General features: G+C 35.6%; 1 protein-coding gene and 1 pseudogene across 1 annotated transcript; both read right to left on the bottom strand.

The window, feature by feature from the left end:
* Positions 1–216: 216 nt before the first annotated feature.
* Positions 217–3943, bottom strand: LOC145007273 (putative alpha-mannosidase At5g13980; annotated as a pseudogene).
* Positions 3944–6928: 2985 nt separating this feature from the next.
* On the bottom strand, positions 6929–10080 carry LOC144998754 (G-type lectin S-receptor-like serine/threonine-protein kinase At4g27290). The gene is made up of 7 exons (XM_078958487.1): positions 8802–10080; positions 8408–8539; positions 8109–8269; positions 7814–8024; positions 7477–7714; positions 7238–7388; positions 6929–7159 (listed from the first exon to the last, which is right to left on the bottom strand). The coding sequence occupies exons 1-7, from the start codon at positions 10078–10080 to the stop codon at positions 6929–6931; spliced, it is 2403 nt and encodes an 800-aa protein (XP_078814613.1).
* Positions 10081–18630: the final 8550 nt, after the last annotated feature.

Below are 18630 nucleotides of genomic sequence, written 5' to 3'. Positions count from 1 at the left end.
GTGGAAGCAATCCCTTCTCAGATCTTTAAATGCATCCTAATAGAATACAATGAAGTTACTATTCTAAGATTGCATCATTTACCTTAATCTATGACATTATTAATGTGAAAGAAAAACATTTTTGTTATAAAGAAAAGTCAAAAAGATTTTTTTTGTTGATAAATAACAGTCTATAGGAATCAAAGAGCATACTACACAGAAGGGTGTTGGTTTCTTTTATTGAACACCATGGGATTCACCACTTGTGCCCCAGTAGTGCAACCTGTTTTCACATTAGGAGTGAAACCAGGAAAAAATATGTAATCTTCTTATTTGCGACTGTTTTAGGGTTCTAAATCATAGATCTTTAGTTTACAGTCAGAATTAGCAAGAATGTTTTTGTGTTTTAAATCTCAATGAAACACATTTGCTGCACACATGACAAATAATCAAACACAAAAGTATGCGTATCTGATGCATATATTTGCACATTCATACAAGTATTTGTAGGTATCAGTCACAATACCACAAGAAAATATATCTTATCAAAAGTATGCCCAATTGATGACATATCAACCATACAAAATTTATCAATTCTAAGGAATTTGAACGTAAATCTGATGAGAAGAAAAAACCTGGAAGAGATTGTTGAGAGAGTATAAGAGGCAAAATTGTAAATTCTGTTTTTCATGAGGCTATGCAATTGAGCTTTTATCTTCATATCAAGTACAAAAAAAAAAGTTAAAAAGATGTTATTTAGTGTGTCAAAGAAACTTGCATGTTGTAGTGTATTACCTTCCTCTTTTCAAATAGTTTCAGTAATTCAACACTTGTCATAACTGAAAGATCTTTGTCCTCTCCAACCTAGAGCTAGAAGAAAAAAATATATAAATATACAAATATAATTTTATCGTGTTTCAAAACACAATTAAATGAATTTATGTAATAATAATAATAATAATAATAATAATAATAATAATAATAATAATAATAATAATAATAAGAAGAAAGATCAACCACCTCATATAAGTGTGCTAACCGAAGAAGAATTTTTCCATCTTCCAGCTCCTTAATTAAGAAAATAAAGTTTTTTCTCAAGCTTTGTAGGCTATTTTCAAAGATTCTAATGAAGAAGGAGCGCATTTACGTCTTTTTACATGGTTTACCTGGAGTGTTAACAATGCTACGTTATCAGGGAGACTGTAGGAGGAATCCATTCCTGAAAATGTGGACACCTGGAAATTTGTCCCTGTTTTTTCGTCTTGTAAACTATAATAAAATTAATTGATAAGTAACATTTTTTATGGATTTTTAAAGAAACATTTAACACAAAAAATATTCAATCACCTGCTCAGTTAACGCCAAAAGAAGTGGAGAGTATATTTCTTGACCATAGGATCGGCGCCACTTGGCACCCTCTCCAATTTGACTTATAGAAAATACTTACAGTTAATCCTCTACAATCGTTACCAACGTAAACTGTTTCATTAAGCACCTCTGCAACACCTTTTCCATCATCATAAAGCAATCTCCTAAAAAAGAGATTATTCGTGTTTATATATATTATGGCTGATTTAATTTTTTTGATTGTTGATTTTGATGAAAATGCGAATGGAAAGAATAGACATACCTATGAAGCATTAACTCCAATTTCCCATCAACAATGCTGGATCCACCTACGGATCTATCTACTAAAAACGAGAGCTCACTAGTTTCGTCTTTTAGGTAAATTCCAAGATTGACCTTTAGAAATAACACAAGTTTGTGAAACGTTTCTTTAAAAATTTTCCATTAATGGAGCATTGAATATGAATAGCAAAGGGCATGTTGATTCAAAATGATAGTTATCTTGATAATGGATATTGAAAAAAGAAAACATACAGGATAATAATTTCCAGCAATAGGTTGATTCACTTCAAGATTCCAATCCTCTCTATAGTCTCGAATCTGCCACAAAAAAATATAATTTTGATCACATTTTCTTTAAATACCTACTTAGATGTTTAATGGGAGTAATACCCTTTGAATAAAATCTCTCCCATTAGAATCTATGTAAAATGTTTTATTGCTCTTCATGGTGGTTGTGATTTGAGTTACCATTTCTTTCCCAACTCCATCATCAACAGGTATGGGGCCCACCTGAAAAACTTGAGATTATCAGTAATGAACAACAATTAGACAAGTAAAGAAAATGAACTTACTGTAAATTCCACTTCAACATGCTCCTTATTCTTGAACACTCTAGTGATCTGGATAGAAGGGTAAAATGGTCATTTCAGACAATTCAATTAGTCCAACAAGGAAAAAAAATGAGTTCATATAGCACTACTTTATCCATTACCTGGTAAATACATGGATTTATTTTCTGATGTACTTCATCATATATTGGCCCATTCAAGACCTTTATGGGAGTCTGTAATTTCAATGAAGAATATTAAAATTTAAATCTGGCTATAAAGTATAAACTATAAGACACATAGATATATCAGAAGAAATTATATAATATATACCTGCTCCTGTGTATCAATAGAATATGTACCATTTGGATGGAAAATATATGCTCCAGATGCCTAAATTAAACAAGTTAGGAGCTCAATTGCTAATATAAAAAACTTGTACCAATAACTGTATTTACAAAATAAAAAAATAAAAATAATAAATGAGATAAGGAAAATAAAGTTACCTGCTCTCTTGTAGTTCCATCAAATCCAGCATAAAAGTTGTATGATTGCTTCACAGAGGCAGTGATCTTTCATAAACCAAAATAACACAGGTTAGTGCACATTAAAAGAATAAATAACAATACTAATAATAATACATAACTTAACTTACTATATTTTATATAACGTCAAAAAATAGGTTCATTTTTGCTAATTTGGGTGATAAACTATTTTATTTTCCAATTAGGTCATTAGCAAAAATAAGATAGTTGGTTGCTATATTATACAAAAAAAATGAAAGGTAAATATACTTACAGAGCTTCGACTGTTAACATATTGAGAAACCTTTCCTTCACTTCCAGAATAGATTAACTTCAAATTTCCTGTTCCTACTTCTATCCCATCTTTTCCTGTTTTAGTATGCTTGTAAAATGCTTCATTTACAGAATTCCATGCTGCAAAAAATAAATTATATCACTAGATAAATTCTATTCAAAATTCGAAAATCAATGTATATTATGTAAAATATTGTTAATTTTATTCTTACCTGGCTTTTTTGTGCTTGAAACGACGTATGTGGTAAATCCCAGAGGTGGAACAGATGCTGTAAATGCAAGTTAATACTTGGAAATTGAGCTTGGTGATTTGCCTGTATATGCAGTGGTGTAGTAGTTTCTAAGGGCAATAGCGTCATTTACTATGGGGAGAAGTTGATACTCTACTTCTTTTCCATTCGAGTCATGGACAGCAATATTCTCGCTCACAACCTGTTAGATATTCACATATAATACGCATAATATATTATTATTGTTATTATTCTCCCAAAAAAAGTGATTAAGATGCAACCAAAAGTTCAAAACCTAAAATGATACTCACTGGAAGTCTTATAACATCAGATCTCTTCCACCCTCGGGAATTGTAGACAACAACCACCTACAATATAAAAATCAATATTCCATATTTCCATTTCACATTTATGTAGATATATAGAATATAATAGTTTTTGTTGACTTTCATGAAGAAGATAAAAATATAAAGCATCTCATTACCAATTTTTTGCCAGATGATAGATTCGTTTCAGTTGGAGGGCAATAGCTTATGGCAATGATCTTGTAGTTGGCTTTATCTTTGGGGACACCCCACTCTCTGTAAGGTAAATGTCTTCCATCATTAAGTTGGATTCGAGGTGAAGTAATAGGAGGTCCACCAGGTGATCCAAAAACCCTAGGAGGTGGTGGTTTGATTCGTGTATAAATCCATCCTAGAAAAACACCGACCACAACAATTGCTACCTTTGCAATCATTGCTACATAGAAGAAGAAGAAGAAAACACTGTAAGAACATGTAAGTATGGGATTGAGCTATTCCAAGAAATTTAATTTGGTTATGTTGAATATATTTGATTTTCTGATAGAATTCTAAGTTTTACAGAGGGATGTGGGTTCTGTAACTACAAACATGTTTTTGAACTTTTGATTCCTCTTTCTTATAATTTTTAGAAACTCGTATTAACAACTAATTGCAGATCGGGTTTACAGAAAGGATTAAAATACCTGGAAAAAAGTACAGAGCATGAGAAGGAAACAACCAAGAACGCTTGCTTTCCAACGCCATCATCTTCTTGCGTTGTCACATAATGCTATTAGGGTTTCATCTGCAATTTATTCTTGAACAACTTCTACTTCCTTAAATTTATTCAAATCAAAGTTGTTAGGTGTGGACTATGAGGCAAGAAGAGGCGGTGAGGGGCGGAGACGGTGGAGATGAACGAGGGGATATGTGAGATAACTGATGGAAACAAGGTAGAAGAGAAGCTCATGAGTAGTTGTAGTAGGTGGAGTAATGTAGAGGGGAAGCAGATTCGGGACACAGTCGCCGGTGCTGATGAGTCTCAATGGTCGGCGATTAGAGGTGAGCCTGCAGTTGCCAATGAGGTGAGGTGAGAGAGAGCAAGGTAAGGAGACGCTAATCAAGTCGTCGATTACAAAGTGATCGTGTGGAAGGAGTGGTGCGTAGAATCTACATATGAAGGCACTGAAGAAGGCCGATGGATGAGGAAGACGATGAAAAAGATGCAACGTTGGTGGAGGGTCAACAATGGAAGAGGGTCGACGACCAGGAAAGAGCTCAAAGTGGTGGTCGGAGTGTGAGGGGAGTAGTTAGCGGTCGATGTGGGGAGCCAGGGATGGGAAAGAAGGATCACCGATTAGGGTAAAGAGGGAAGCGAAAGCGGGTTTTTCTAATTTTGGGGTTTTTCTTTTTCCCGCTTGTAACTAAAGAGCGCGTTTCATTAAAAATTATAAAGCGACATGTTTAGATGACACGCACATTTAATAATAAGTGCCCTCCATGTTTTTTTTTCTAACACTAGTTTTACGGCACGCCAAATTACGCGTCTTAAATTCTTAAAATTTCTAGAGAGCTGACATTATTTTTAGGTCACATGCTTTTGCGTATTATAAATCACAGCGTGTCATAAATTGCGCGTCGTTAAAGGTCTGTTTTCTAGTAGTGAAGTTCATGATACATTGCTCCAACTTTTGATACTAAGCGGTGTTGTAAAACTCGGACTCGACCTCTTACTGAGGCGAGTTAAACCAACTTGGCCAAATAACTTAGAACTCGGTCAACCTCGATTAAAATCGAACCAAATGGGTCAAACTCAAACCAACTCGGTAAGACACGGTCAAATTGTCAAGATTGATTTAAAAAGAGAAAAAAATCAAGAATTTCAAGATTGATATATATTGTATATTTTATCTTGCATACTAACCCTAAAACTAAAGTAAGATACCAGATAAGATAAATAAATTGTATATGCTTTCCTCTCTCTCATTCTCATCTTCAAGATTTTCATGATTAAAATATTTACTTTTTTGAACAAGTTTAAGATTCAAACATTTATCCTTTTTATTGATATTTCACAAACTTTGTTATAAATTTTATAAACTTTTGATTTTTCATATATATATTTTCCCCAAAATTAATTTCTATATAAAATATAGAAATCCTGAGTACTCCCTGCCTAGGCTGAGTACTCGCTACTCCCCAGTCGACGGAACGCATACCGCATAGTGAGTTCCACAATATTGATATTAAGTATGACTAGCGGTGACATGAAGATTACAAGTGAACTTCAGATAGTTGAAGCATGTCTAATATATATTATGGAAGCTTAGATATGGAGTTTATAAAAATCATTGATTTGGAAATCTTAAGGATCATATAAGTTCACTTGTTTTAAAATGTATATTGACCTTATATTTGGGAATCTTAAAGTGAGGGGTAGGATAATGCGAAAGATGGCACTTCAAGTCTTCGACACAAGAATAGGAAGAACATAACTAGATTGTGTATACGGTATGTATGGAATCACAAGATATTCAAAACACGGTATATAATAAGTATATGTACATCAAGTAACTACCAAGTTGATAAGGATTATAAATAACGATTTTATAGCAGTTAATGGTTGTTACAAAACTGTTTTTGGATAGTTAAAGTTGACTTGCCTATTTTTCGATGGACATGCTAATTACTACCTTGGGAATTTTTCTGTGGTTTGTCATGGTTAGCCCCAAAATTGGCATTGTTAGTATTTACCAAAAATTATGTAGGTAATTTTTTTCACAAAGCACATCGGTGTAAGTTTATTTTTTGAAAGAAGAATTTTCTAGTATTTACCAAAACAACACGTGTAGATTTTAAGTAACTTTGTAGCATAAACCGACTGTGTCGCTCATCATCATCGTGTCAAACTAGCTAGCCTTATACAAGTTTCATTGTGTACTAACTGGACTATACGAGCATCCACAATGCAAGTATTAAAAGAGTTGAAGACGATGACTAAGATTGAATAAAAGTTGAATGTAGTGTGGGTAATGACATTGAATAAAGTTGAATGATCATTGAATGGTTCAATAAATGGAATAAAGTGGTGATTATGATTGAATAGGTGTTTAATGGGTTCTGGATGTTTTGGAATAAAGTGGTGATTAGGATTGAATAGAGTTTAATGAATTGTGGATGCGTAAAGGTCCAAGTCTAAAGCCCATTGGAACTTGTGTAAACTCCAATTACACAAAAACTACCAGGACACACTATAAAAAACAACAAAGCCACTGAACTTGCTATTATCATGTGGAAATGACTAAAATGTACAAAATGAGGATATTCATTGAACCATGGATAACATATATTCATAGACCAAGCATATGCACATGCTTTCTATCTAGCATATGATAGTGTTATATATCATATATTTATTATGCAACGAAACAGAGTGATAACTAACGAAAACTTTCTTGCATGAAAAAAGCAGGTTCCTTTGGTGGAGGCAATGCGCCCTCACTAATTAACATCAAAACCACTGACAACATAGTTGGCCTATCTTCTGCATGACGTTGCACACACAATAATCCAACATGTATTGATCGTAGTACTTCGGATACCACATATGAGCCGTGTAAAGATGCATTCGTGAGTTCAATGGACTTGTCTTCCATATAGAGTCTCCATGCCTGAATTAATGAAATCGAACATCATATATATAAGGACAATGGATGATAATGTTAAAGAAAACACTAGGTCTAACTTACATGTCCAAGAAGGTTGTCACTATGACCCTCATGAGTGAACCCTCTGTTTTTCTTTCCGCTCACTATCTCCAACACAAGAACACCAAAGCTAAATACATCCGACTTTGTCGAAAAATGTCCATGTACTGCATACTCAGGAGAAATGTAACCACTGTAGCCAAGTTCAGTTAGTAAACACATATCAAAAACGAAATTCCATCTAACTATAATCTAGTAAGCCATGTTTTATAGATTCTTACTATGTCCCGACCACCTTCTTCGTCATAGCCATGGCATCGTGTCCATTGAAAAATCGAGCAAGCCCAAAGTCAGATATTTTTGGATTCATTCCATCGTCCAACAAGATATTACTTGCCTTGAGATCTCGATGGATGATTTGAAGGCGTGAATCTTGATGTAGATACAGAATTCCACGAGCTATACCATGTATAATACGAAAGCGTTGAGTCCAGTCAAGCATTGAACTTCTGGTTTCATCTGTCCAATATGAACTATTTAATTAGTCCATCCATGTTGATGGTTGCTATGCTGATATCATTACTACAAGATGTGAAAGTAAGGCATTAGATAGAGAACCAAATAGAAATGTGTCCAAGCTTTTGTTATCCATGTATTCATAAATTAAAATCTTCTCATTTCCATGAACACAGTATCCAATGAGCTTCACAAGATTCCGATGCTGAAGTTTGGCGATACAAAGGACTTCATTAGTGAACTCATCAAGCCCTTGTTCGGATGTACCGGAGAGCCGCTTTACCGCTACTACTTGCCCATTTCCCCAAACACCCTAAGAGATGAATATAAATGTATTTTTCATTCATGATAATGACAAAATTTCTTGCATTTTATTCAAAGAAAGTCGGTAACTTACCTTGTAAACTGAACCAAAGCCACCTTCTCCAATCTTATTATGAATGCTGAAGTTATTGGTAGCCTTAGCTATTTTACGTAGGCTAAGGAAAGGTACCTGATCATCTAGGTTTTCCATCTGAACTCGTGTCTTATCCTTATCATGGGGATGTGCCCAATTTCCTACATTAAGATATGTTCATTTACAAGTTAATTACATATCTAACAAAAATCACATACATACAAACTTCAAATTTTTAAGGATGCTTCTCAATGTTGTTTTTCATTTCTTGAAACATAAAAATCAATTTGTTATTTTACCTTGGCGTTTCTGGTGAGACTTTTTCTTAATCTTTCTACAGGCATATGTTACCGCAGTTACAAGCAGTACAACTAAAGAAACTGACAGAACCACACTGATCAGTACTCCGTTCTTGTAGATGCTGGATTTGCCTGTTGTTAATCAAGACAATCGTTAGTAAGGTTGCACTGCAAAGATAATTAATGGTTATAGCTTTTAAAACTAACTACATTCTTAAACAAGAAAAATATGAGCATCAAGATTCTTATATGTGACTGTTGGTCTGTAAAATGTTCCCTTAAAAGTTCATTTAAATCCTTATCTAATGCATGCATAATTAATAAGGATATATAAGAACATAATAAGATTGTTAGAATTTACAAAATAGTCCAATTCAGGTTTAAATGTTTGTACCTGTTAACCCAGATGCTGCTATTTTTATGTAAAGTTCTTGATGATCATTATAATCTCTTATGTCCATCAGCTCATTAAACCATAGCAAACATCCAGTTCCTCCCTTTCTGATATCTAAGTTTGCATACGCTGTACAAGAGCAATTTGCTCTGCATGCCATCTCACATTCTCCAAGGGACATGCTGATGTTGTACCATGAACGTCGTGTGTCTGGAAATTTCACTCCTGAAATTTCCTGGAAGCCATCTTTATCTTTATCGTTCCCACAATCCAAAGGCTTTTTACGTTGACACCCACTTGACCAATCTCCTGCATGCCATTCTTCTGGGACTCTTGGTTTAAACCCATCCATACAACTACAAGGGGGGTATGTTTCCAAGCTGCATCTTCCATAAGGACCACAAAGATCATAAAGACTACAGCTATCAACAACTGAATTTCCATACACAACCCATTGTTGGGTTCGATTGATCCAATTCAGCTGCACTTGGATGCCATCGGGCATCACAATTACCCTCTGAAGAACTGAACTCTTGAGTTCATATCCAAGATATATTTCCTTGTCGTTGGAAACAAATTCTACAGAGTAAATTTGATTTGCATTATTGTCGACAGGTTGGCCGCGAAACCCTACGCCATTCCATGGTGCAAGCCTAAACACATCAACTAGACCTTCTCTCTTAAATACCTGTGGATATCCATTTGGGTCTACATAGTATTTATACAGACCAATAGAAGGATCATCAGGGCTCTTCCAAGAGGTTAAAGACCTCTCTATTCCTGTTATCAAATCCTTCCCGATTTTCATTCCTGCTAGAAACGTGTTACCAGGATAGTCAAAGCTTTGCCAGATTGGATTTTCTTTGGTGCTACTTTCATCCCACAGGACAAGATTTCCAGTGTCGAGTAACTTTGCCACCGGATTGATCATACTCCTGACAGATGCCGTGGAATTGGATGACCAGATTATGGTATTACTGCCACTAAGAATCCGCAGGGTTCCTTCTCTACTGACTTTAAGCAGCCCAGATGTATCGCTGATTGGTGTCTCCCTATTAGCCACCCACACAACTGTGAGGGGTGATATTTTATTGTACCATATCCCCAGATACCGATTCTTGGAATTCCCAGGGCTAAAAAACCCCAGTTCATAGATCTCACCATCTGAAACAATGGTGTTGCCATCTTGGATTGGTTGATTTGGAGATAGTGTACAGACAACAGCAGAACTTGACCATAATAAAAATATGGAGACTGCAACAAGAATGGAAACATCCATTGATGTCTTTGAAAATGGTGGGCGGGTTTAAAAATGGTGAAATGTAGTGAAATCCTTTGGGAAACGATATATGTTTGGCTCTTTGGAATTTGAGAAGAAACTCACCCCCTATTTATCCATTTTTGTTTCTGGGTTTTCACTGCGATTGTTTGCTTGAATATCGATATTATAATAACAAACTAATTAACTCTATATTCATTTTTACAATCATAGTAACTATCACAACTAAAAAACAATTGTTTTCGTAACATTATAATGCACAGTTAATTACAAACGACAAATCATAACATGACAAGCAAATTAAGACCCAAATTACAATATATATATATATATATATATATATATATATATATATATATATATATATATATATATATATATATATATATATATATATATATGAACAATTATGTGGTTGAGAACGTGAGAACACTTTTCAATCACATATGAATAGTGTAATCACATGTGAATAAATTTTTCTCGTGTTCTCGATTACATAATTGTTCTCATTTGAACCAAAGTCTATCAACACGTGTTGGGTATGGACACGTACCTCAAAGAAGGCAAATCTTACTGCTATGTACGCAGCTACCCTGTCCACACAAAAACGCTAGCCGGGTATTGACATCTTTTGTGCTTCGAAGATAGCTTCATGCTTGTGATGATGACCCTGAATGTTTGACAATACTTCATGATAATGCTTGTGTATATCCATTCGACACTAAACGAATGTTCACTACGCTTAGGCACAAATCATACGTCTAACAAGGATAGACACGCATACCGTATTAGTATCGCAAAAGGCAATACATGCCACTTTAACACTTGTGTTTTCCCAATCATCAGCAGCAATCCAATGTTGGTTGTGCTGCTCTCACCACTGGCTACATATTCCTCATTTTTCGCTGTAATGCTCTAGCGTACCGGCTACAGCAACAGGGTATTCTTAATCATAAATGATTATATGGTAGAGATGTATAATCATATATGATTATACATGTTTATACGTATACGCTTAATCATAAATAATTATACATATATGTTTGTTCACAGATTGACTAATCATATATGATATAACAGTTGGTGACAGAAGAGGTGGAGGTAATGGCAAAGATGGCGGTGGCGGTAGTATAAGTGACGGAGGCAGCAGTGGTGGGGGACGGTTGATGGCAAAAGTGGTGGTAGTAGTGGTAGCGGTGGCGAAGGTGATAGGAACGGGCGGCGCACAAAATCATTTATGATTATAACTGACATGTCGTGCCGGTATACCGGAGGGTTAGAACGGCAGAAGTGAATTATGTGGCTTAAATTGAATCTCAAAATCTCTATTTTCTTTTGAATCTCAACAGAACCTTTCTCTCTCTCTCTCTCTCTCTCTCTCTCTCTATATATATATATATATATATATATATATATATATATATATATATCTTTTATATATATATATATATATATATATATATATATATATATCTTATATATATATATATATATATACACACACACACACATACAGATAGAGAGAGAAAAAAAGAGAGGGAGGTTTCGTTAAGATTCAAAATGAACTAGAGATCCTGAGACTCAACTTAAGCCACGTAATTCACATTTACCACTCTAACCCTTTGGGGTATCGGCGCGGCGGATCAGTTATAATCATAAATGATTATGAGCGGAACCCATTACATTCATCTATGCCACCTTCCCCACCACTACAACTACCACCGCCCCAGCCACCACCACTACCACCAACTGACCCCTATCATTGCCACCTCTATCATTTATACAACAACAGCATCTGCCACCACCACCTCTTTTGTCACCAACCCTTATAATCGTATATGATTACTCAATCTGTGAACATACATATATGTATAATCATTTATGATTATGCACATACTTATAAAGATGTATAATAATATATGATTATACATCTCTGCCGTATAATCATTTATAATTAGGCATACCCTGCTCTTGCCGGATGCAAGAGCGTTACAACGACAAATGAGAAATATATAGTTGATGTTGAATCTCAAAATCTCTATTTTTTTTTAATCTTAAATGAAGCCCCTACCCATATATATATATATATATATATATATATATATATATACACACACACACACACATCGGTGGTATACCGGTGCAATGCGGTGGACATCAAAGTAGGGGCGCTAAATCGTTTTGTTCTAGGGGCGGGGAATAGTTTTACAAGGTTGACATTTTTTTTGTTTTCTTTTTTAGAAAATACTATACGGGTGAACATGGTGCGGTTTAAGGGTCTAACCGAACCACAAACCGCAAGGTACGGTTTTTGCATTCCAAAAACCATTGGGTGCGGTTTTTCAATGACTCGGTTTTACGGGTTTTGAATGAGGTTTTGGTTTTTATCAGTTCGGCATCGGTTTTAAACCAATTCAAGCATATGGTTCAATTTTATATTTAACCATGATGATGATCATGTGGGGATGTATGATTGTACGGTGCTATCTCCTCATTTTTTGAAACCGTGTCGTCTCCTTATTTTTGAAATCATGATTTTGAGGTTCATTATCTCATGTACTACCCAGAGTTTGAACTATTTTTTACGTTCGATTTATTAGCATGCAACCTACGTAGTGGTTACACAAAATTAGAAACTCAAACTCACAAATTTGAACCCAATTATCATCAAATTGAACATATCATCAATTTCATTAATACTAAACCTAACTATCATCAAATTCAACATATAATATATATTACAGTTTATTAGCCTTTTAAGTAATATGTATAATTATATATAATATAAATTAGTTATTTATGGTTTATACACATGCAGTGCAGTTCGGTTTTGGTGGACTGGTTTCTAAATTTAGCATCCGACATTTTCCAGGTATTATTATTGATCATCTTAATTGAAGTATGGAATGGTTTGGTTTGGACTTTGACCTTTGGGCTTTATTAGAGGGTTGAGGAAGCTTCGTACGCAGGGCGTACATTGCCATGTACGCCCAACGTACTCGTGAGAGTGAACGGCGGAGGCCATGCACGTACGCCCAACGTATGTGTGCAGCTCCTTAAACCCTAAAATTTAGGGTTTACTCATTATATAAAGAACATTACCCCTATTTGTTCAGCCTCCCTTCACCCTTGTACAACCTCCACGAAAACCCTAGCCTACTTTTGTGTGTCCTTGTGATTTGGGAGTTATTTGAGAGTATTTTGGTGTAGTTTTGGTGCTTTGGAAGAGGAAGGAACTTGAAAAAGATGAGAAAGAAGAAAGAGGAAAATGAGACAGTCAATCATGATTTAGCGGGGGCAGTTAGACGATGCAAGGTATGCTTCAGAAGGCCTAGTTCAATCTGAGAGGTTTCCCATGCTCTCGCTCCTTCGAAAGATTAGGTGATAGGATACGGCGACTGATGTGCACAAAAGTACCCATTAATTTTAATATTTATAACCTAACAAACTTAGACTAACTATGCACTTATAGGCAGTGTACCTATTCAGATTACAGTATAGCTTAGGTAAGTCGAGTGTCGATCACAGGGAACGGTGGATTAATTTAATATATTTAATTATAGGTTACAGGTCACAGAAAAAGAATAAAAGAAATAATTTAATAAATCTCAAACTAATAATTAATTGACCATTCTTGATAAACTAACAGGGAAAACAAATCTTTTCAGGTACTTTGGTTTAGACAAATTACACTTTAAAAACATAGACAATTGCATACACAAAGTCATTTATTCATGTTCACCGATTATAACTAATCCTTTAGCAAACAAGTGAATTCAAACAGTGATCAATTGGTTAAACTAACATGTTTCCTAGTGTTTAGTTCGTATCAAGCAAGACTTGTAAATATAGTTAACCAAATTAGACATTCAATTAACCTCTTGTTGATGGTCATCAAACAAGGCTCACACATTAACTTACTTATTCCCATATTAATCCTAGTTTCACATTCATTATTCCTAGACTTATAATTTCAATGGTCATCAAAATCATAAGAGATAAGCAATCAAGCATATGTTTATACAGCTCAATTCACTTAACAATTAACAGAAAATAATCATCATTAATACATAAGGATCTTTTAACAAGCTTGGCAAGATAAATTAAACACAAACAAACTATTCAATATAGCAATTAGTCTAATAATCAAAGCTTCATTCAATCATAAACACAAAGTAAAAGGTTTTTACACCCAAGTCAGAAACTAAATACAGAATAGTAACACAATGGAATGCTAAACTGATGGGTTTTAGCCATAAGAACTTTCCTATGTGCGCATGCAAAACCCTAATGCTTGGATCTAGGCTTTCTAATTAAACATGCTTTGAATCCAAGACTTCTAATGGCTAATTAGGTTAAATAACAACATTGAAACAGATCTAGAATCATACCTTTGAGTTCCTTGTTGATCTTGTTGTCTTGGAGCTTCTAGAGTCACAAATGTCACTCCTCTAATGGCTTACAAACACCAATAGCAAGCAAGATGATTTAGGAGAGAGGGGAGGGGAGGAATTCGGCCAGAGTATCTCTACTTTTTGATGGTGTGTCGAATTCCCTCACCCCTAGGGTCTATTTATACTTGTAGACTCCTTAAGGGTTACAACCTAAACCCTAATTGGATAATCTTCTCTTAAGGCTATCCAAATCCATTCCATAGATAAGCCTTTGGACGATTTTAGCTATCCTATATCTCATAGAATTCGTCCAAAGCATATCCCAATGGATTTATAGTCTAAAGTTTAACTATCAAACAATTGACAGTTTATACCCCTTTATTTAATTAATCTCTTTAAGTCACCAAATTAATTCCAATTAATCTATGACTTATATTAATCAAATAACCATATATTATTCCTTATAATATTTACTCTCTTTTAACAAATCATCCATCAAGTCGCTATGGTGAAGGCAACCCAAAAGGACCATGCACAACCGGATCAAATACTTGCCTAATATAGTTGCAGCCTTAGACACTATTCCAATAGTCTCCCACTTGGATAAGTCTAGTAACTATACAAGTACAATTCGGTTTGCAATCGTAGCTCTCAAAGACGTTGTCAACTCTGATCTAATCAATTTTGTCCTTTAGATAAGGGATCGTACAGTCCTCTGTTAGATATCATGCCGACAATCCTATGGAATGGTTAGTCAAGCATTTAGGTTTCTCGATCTCTGATTTATTTGACATAGAACTTAATCAAACACATCAATTCAGTTCTGACCGGGCCCGACACATAAGTCAAATCAAATCATTGAGCGGCCGAGATATCGCTTTTACCTTCTTACATAAAAGTTACAGATAAACTTCGACTTATATGCATTTACTTATTCATTAACCAACTATACACAACAATGTGTTTTATAACACCGAGTTACTGATGCGTTTTCGCATTATCAATGTACAATCAATTAACAAATAATAAACCATATATCTAGGTTTTAAGACTATATGATATTATCGTCTTGCGATCAACTTTTATATCGTATTCCATAAGGTGATTCCAGCAAGCGCGGGTTTATTCCAATGCTCAAAACTAGTTCATAAGCACTCATGAACGTTGCAGCAACCCTTGCTATGTCTAACACCATTTAGACATTCTACACACCAATTCATGACAATCTTCATTCATATCTACTCCCAACATATGAACGATTGTGGACCATTTGAATAATTCGATTATTCCTAATAAACTCAATTATTCTGGAAGTCAAAACATGCAAAGTGAAACAATAGTTAAACAATTAACATGTGACAGTAACTTTACTCATAAATAAAACTCCTTTATTTAATCATCAAATGTTAATTACATTTATCTATTATACGTTTCTAACACTATCTAATCTATACTAATATCATCCTTCAGCCCAATACTCCTAGCATGCTGCAAGTGCTTAACCCTACTCAGTCCCTTCGTAAGCGGATCTGCTGGGTTATCTTCTGATGATATTGTTGGATTAATGTCTAAGTCCATAACTATAATTGGTAAGACTTGACCCGACCCGGCATGGTCCATTTGGGTTGCATGGCATCATGCACTTGGATAGACTATAATGAGAGAAATAAGACACTTATGGTTATTAATATATTATAAGTTCTAGTATATTAATAATAAGAATAATAAGATTATTTAATTAGTATTGATCAAGAATTAATCTAGGATTAATTAAGTGATCAAAAGAAGACTAATTAAATATATGGGTTGATTGTGTAAATCATCCATACTTATATAGTGGGCTAATGCTCCATGGATTATCTAGTTGGGCCAAAACCCATATGATGCTCCATGGTGTATTTGAACCCATGGATCCAAGGAAATGGAAAGTCATGACAATTAGAGTTTACCCTAATTGTATAACTATATAAGCATCCTATTCTTGACCAAAATCGGCCACTAGATTATTCTAGAGAGGGCTAGCCGATTTTATGAAGTGTAGAATTCTCTCAAGTTATTCCAAGTGTATTTGGTGTTGTGTGAACCATTTGAGGTGTCACACTTGGGGCACTAAGCACTCAAGCTTCATGAAGACAAGCACCATTAAAGAGGTATGTATTCTATCTTGTTATATTGATATTTTTGTATGCTAGATTAGGATAATACCTTGGATGTTCATATTTGCATGTATAATAGAGAAAACATAGATCCAAGGTATTTAGGGTTGCATGTACACTTAGGAGTGTTAGAATACTCATAACCCAACAAATATCCTCTTCACTACGAGTTGTCCTTCTTCTACACGATGTCTAATGAAGTGATATTTTCTGTCGATATGTCGAGATCTACCATGATCCCTCGGTGTCTAATGAAGTGATATTTTCTGTCGATATGTCGAGATCTACCATGATCCCTCGGTTCCTTGGTCAAGGCAACCGCACCTTCGTTATCACAGAAAATCTCCATGGGCTCTTTTATGGCCGGCACAACTCCAAGATCACCAATGAAGTTCTTTAGCCATATTGCCTCCTTTGACGCTTCGCTCGCTGCAATGTACTCTGATTCGCACGTTGAATCAGCTACGGTTTCCTGCTTGGAACTTTTCCATGTCACTGCTCCTCCATTTAGGGTAAAGACCCAGCCCGACTGCGAACGGTAGTTGTCCCTGTCGGTCTGAAAGCTGGCATCACTATACCCTCGCACCTTCAAGTCATCACTCCCTCCAAGGACTAAGAACCATTCTTTCATCCTCCGAAGGTACTTAAGGATGTTCTTCAGCGCAATCCAATGTGCTTTGCCAGGGTTCCCTTCGTATCTGCTAACCATGCTCAAAGCGAAGGCTACATCAGGGCGAGTACAAGTCATAGCGTACATGATTGAGCCAACTGCGGAAGCGTATGGTACTCGGCTCATTTCTGCTATCTCAGCATCGGTACTCGGACTTTGAGTCTTACTCAACTTGGCATTTCCTTGAGTTTTCCATACTAAAACGTTTTAGTACCTTTTCTAAGTAAGTATTCTGACTAAGTCCAATTAGTCTGCTATCGGTAATTCTCCCTTCTTTGAGTTTTCCATACTAAAACGTTTTAGTACCTTTTCTAAGTAAGTATTCTGACTAAGTCCAATTAGTCTCTTACTTCTTTCTCTTACTATCCTTATTCCCAAAATGTAAGAAGCCTCTCCGAGGTCTTTCATAGCGAAACACTTCCCGAGCCAGGACTTGACTTCCTGCAAAGTCGGGATGTTGTTTCCTATGAGTAATATGTCATCGACATATAGAACGAGAAAGCTTACTATACTCCCACTAGCTTTGACATATACACAAGATTTGTCTTCGCTTCGTACAAATCCAAACTCTTTGACTTTCTCATCGAAGCAAAGATTCCATCTGCGAGACGCTTGCTTAAGTCCATAAATGGACTTCTCAAGCTTACACACTCTATTCGGATGCTTCGGATCCACAAACCCCTCTGGCTGAGCCATGTAAACATCCTCAGCCAACTTTCCGTTAAGGAAAGCGGTCTTGACATCCATTTGCCAAATCTCATAATCATGAAATGCGGCAATTGCTAGCATCACTCTAATAGATTTAATCTTCGCAACTGGTGAGAAGGTCTCATCATAGTCAACTCCGGGAGTTTGAGTAAAGCCCTTCGCGACCAATCGCGCCTTATATGTGTGTACGTTCCCATCCACGTCGGTCTTCTTTTTGAAGATCCATTTGCACCCAACAGTCTTACGTTCGGGCACATAATCAACCAAATTCCAAACTTGGTTATCGTACATGGATTGGATCTCGCTATCCATTGCCTCTTTCCATTTCGCAGACTCCGGGCCTGCCATGGCTTCCTTATAGTTATTAGGTTCATCAAGATTTACTAGTGTACCATCACTAATATACGTGTCCCCTTCGGTAATAATATGAAAACCATAAAACTAGGGATGAACTCTAACTCTATTGGAACGTCTAAGAGGTAAGGATTCGTCAATCGGTTCAACCGGAGTTTCCTCCTCGGGTTGAATGCCAGCGGTAGAGGTTCCTTCATCTATCGATTCTTGAATCTCTTCAAGTTCGATTTGCCTCCCACTGTCTCCTTGGCTTATGAGTTCTCGCTCT

This window comes from Lactuca saligna, chromosome 1 (genome assembly GCF_052625555.1).
Source record: "Lactuca saligna cultivar CGN05327 chromosome 1, ASM5262555v1, whole genome shotgun sequence".
In the NCBI taxonomy this organism is placed as follows: Eukaryota; Viridiplantae; Streptophyta; class Magnoliopsida; order Asterales; family Asteraceae; genus Lactuca; species Lactuca saligna.
The sequence above is the reverse complement of the archived record's forward strand: the minus strand, read 5'-3'. Positions and strand labels throughout refer to the sequence as shown.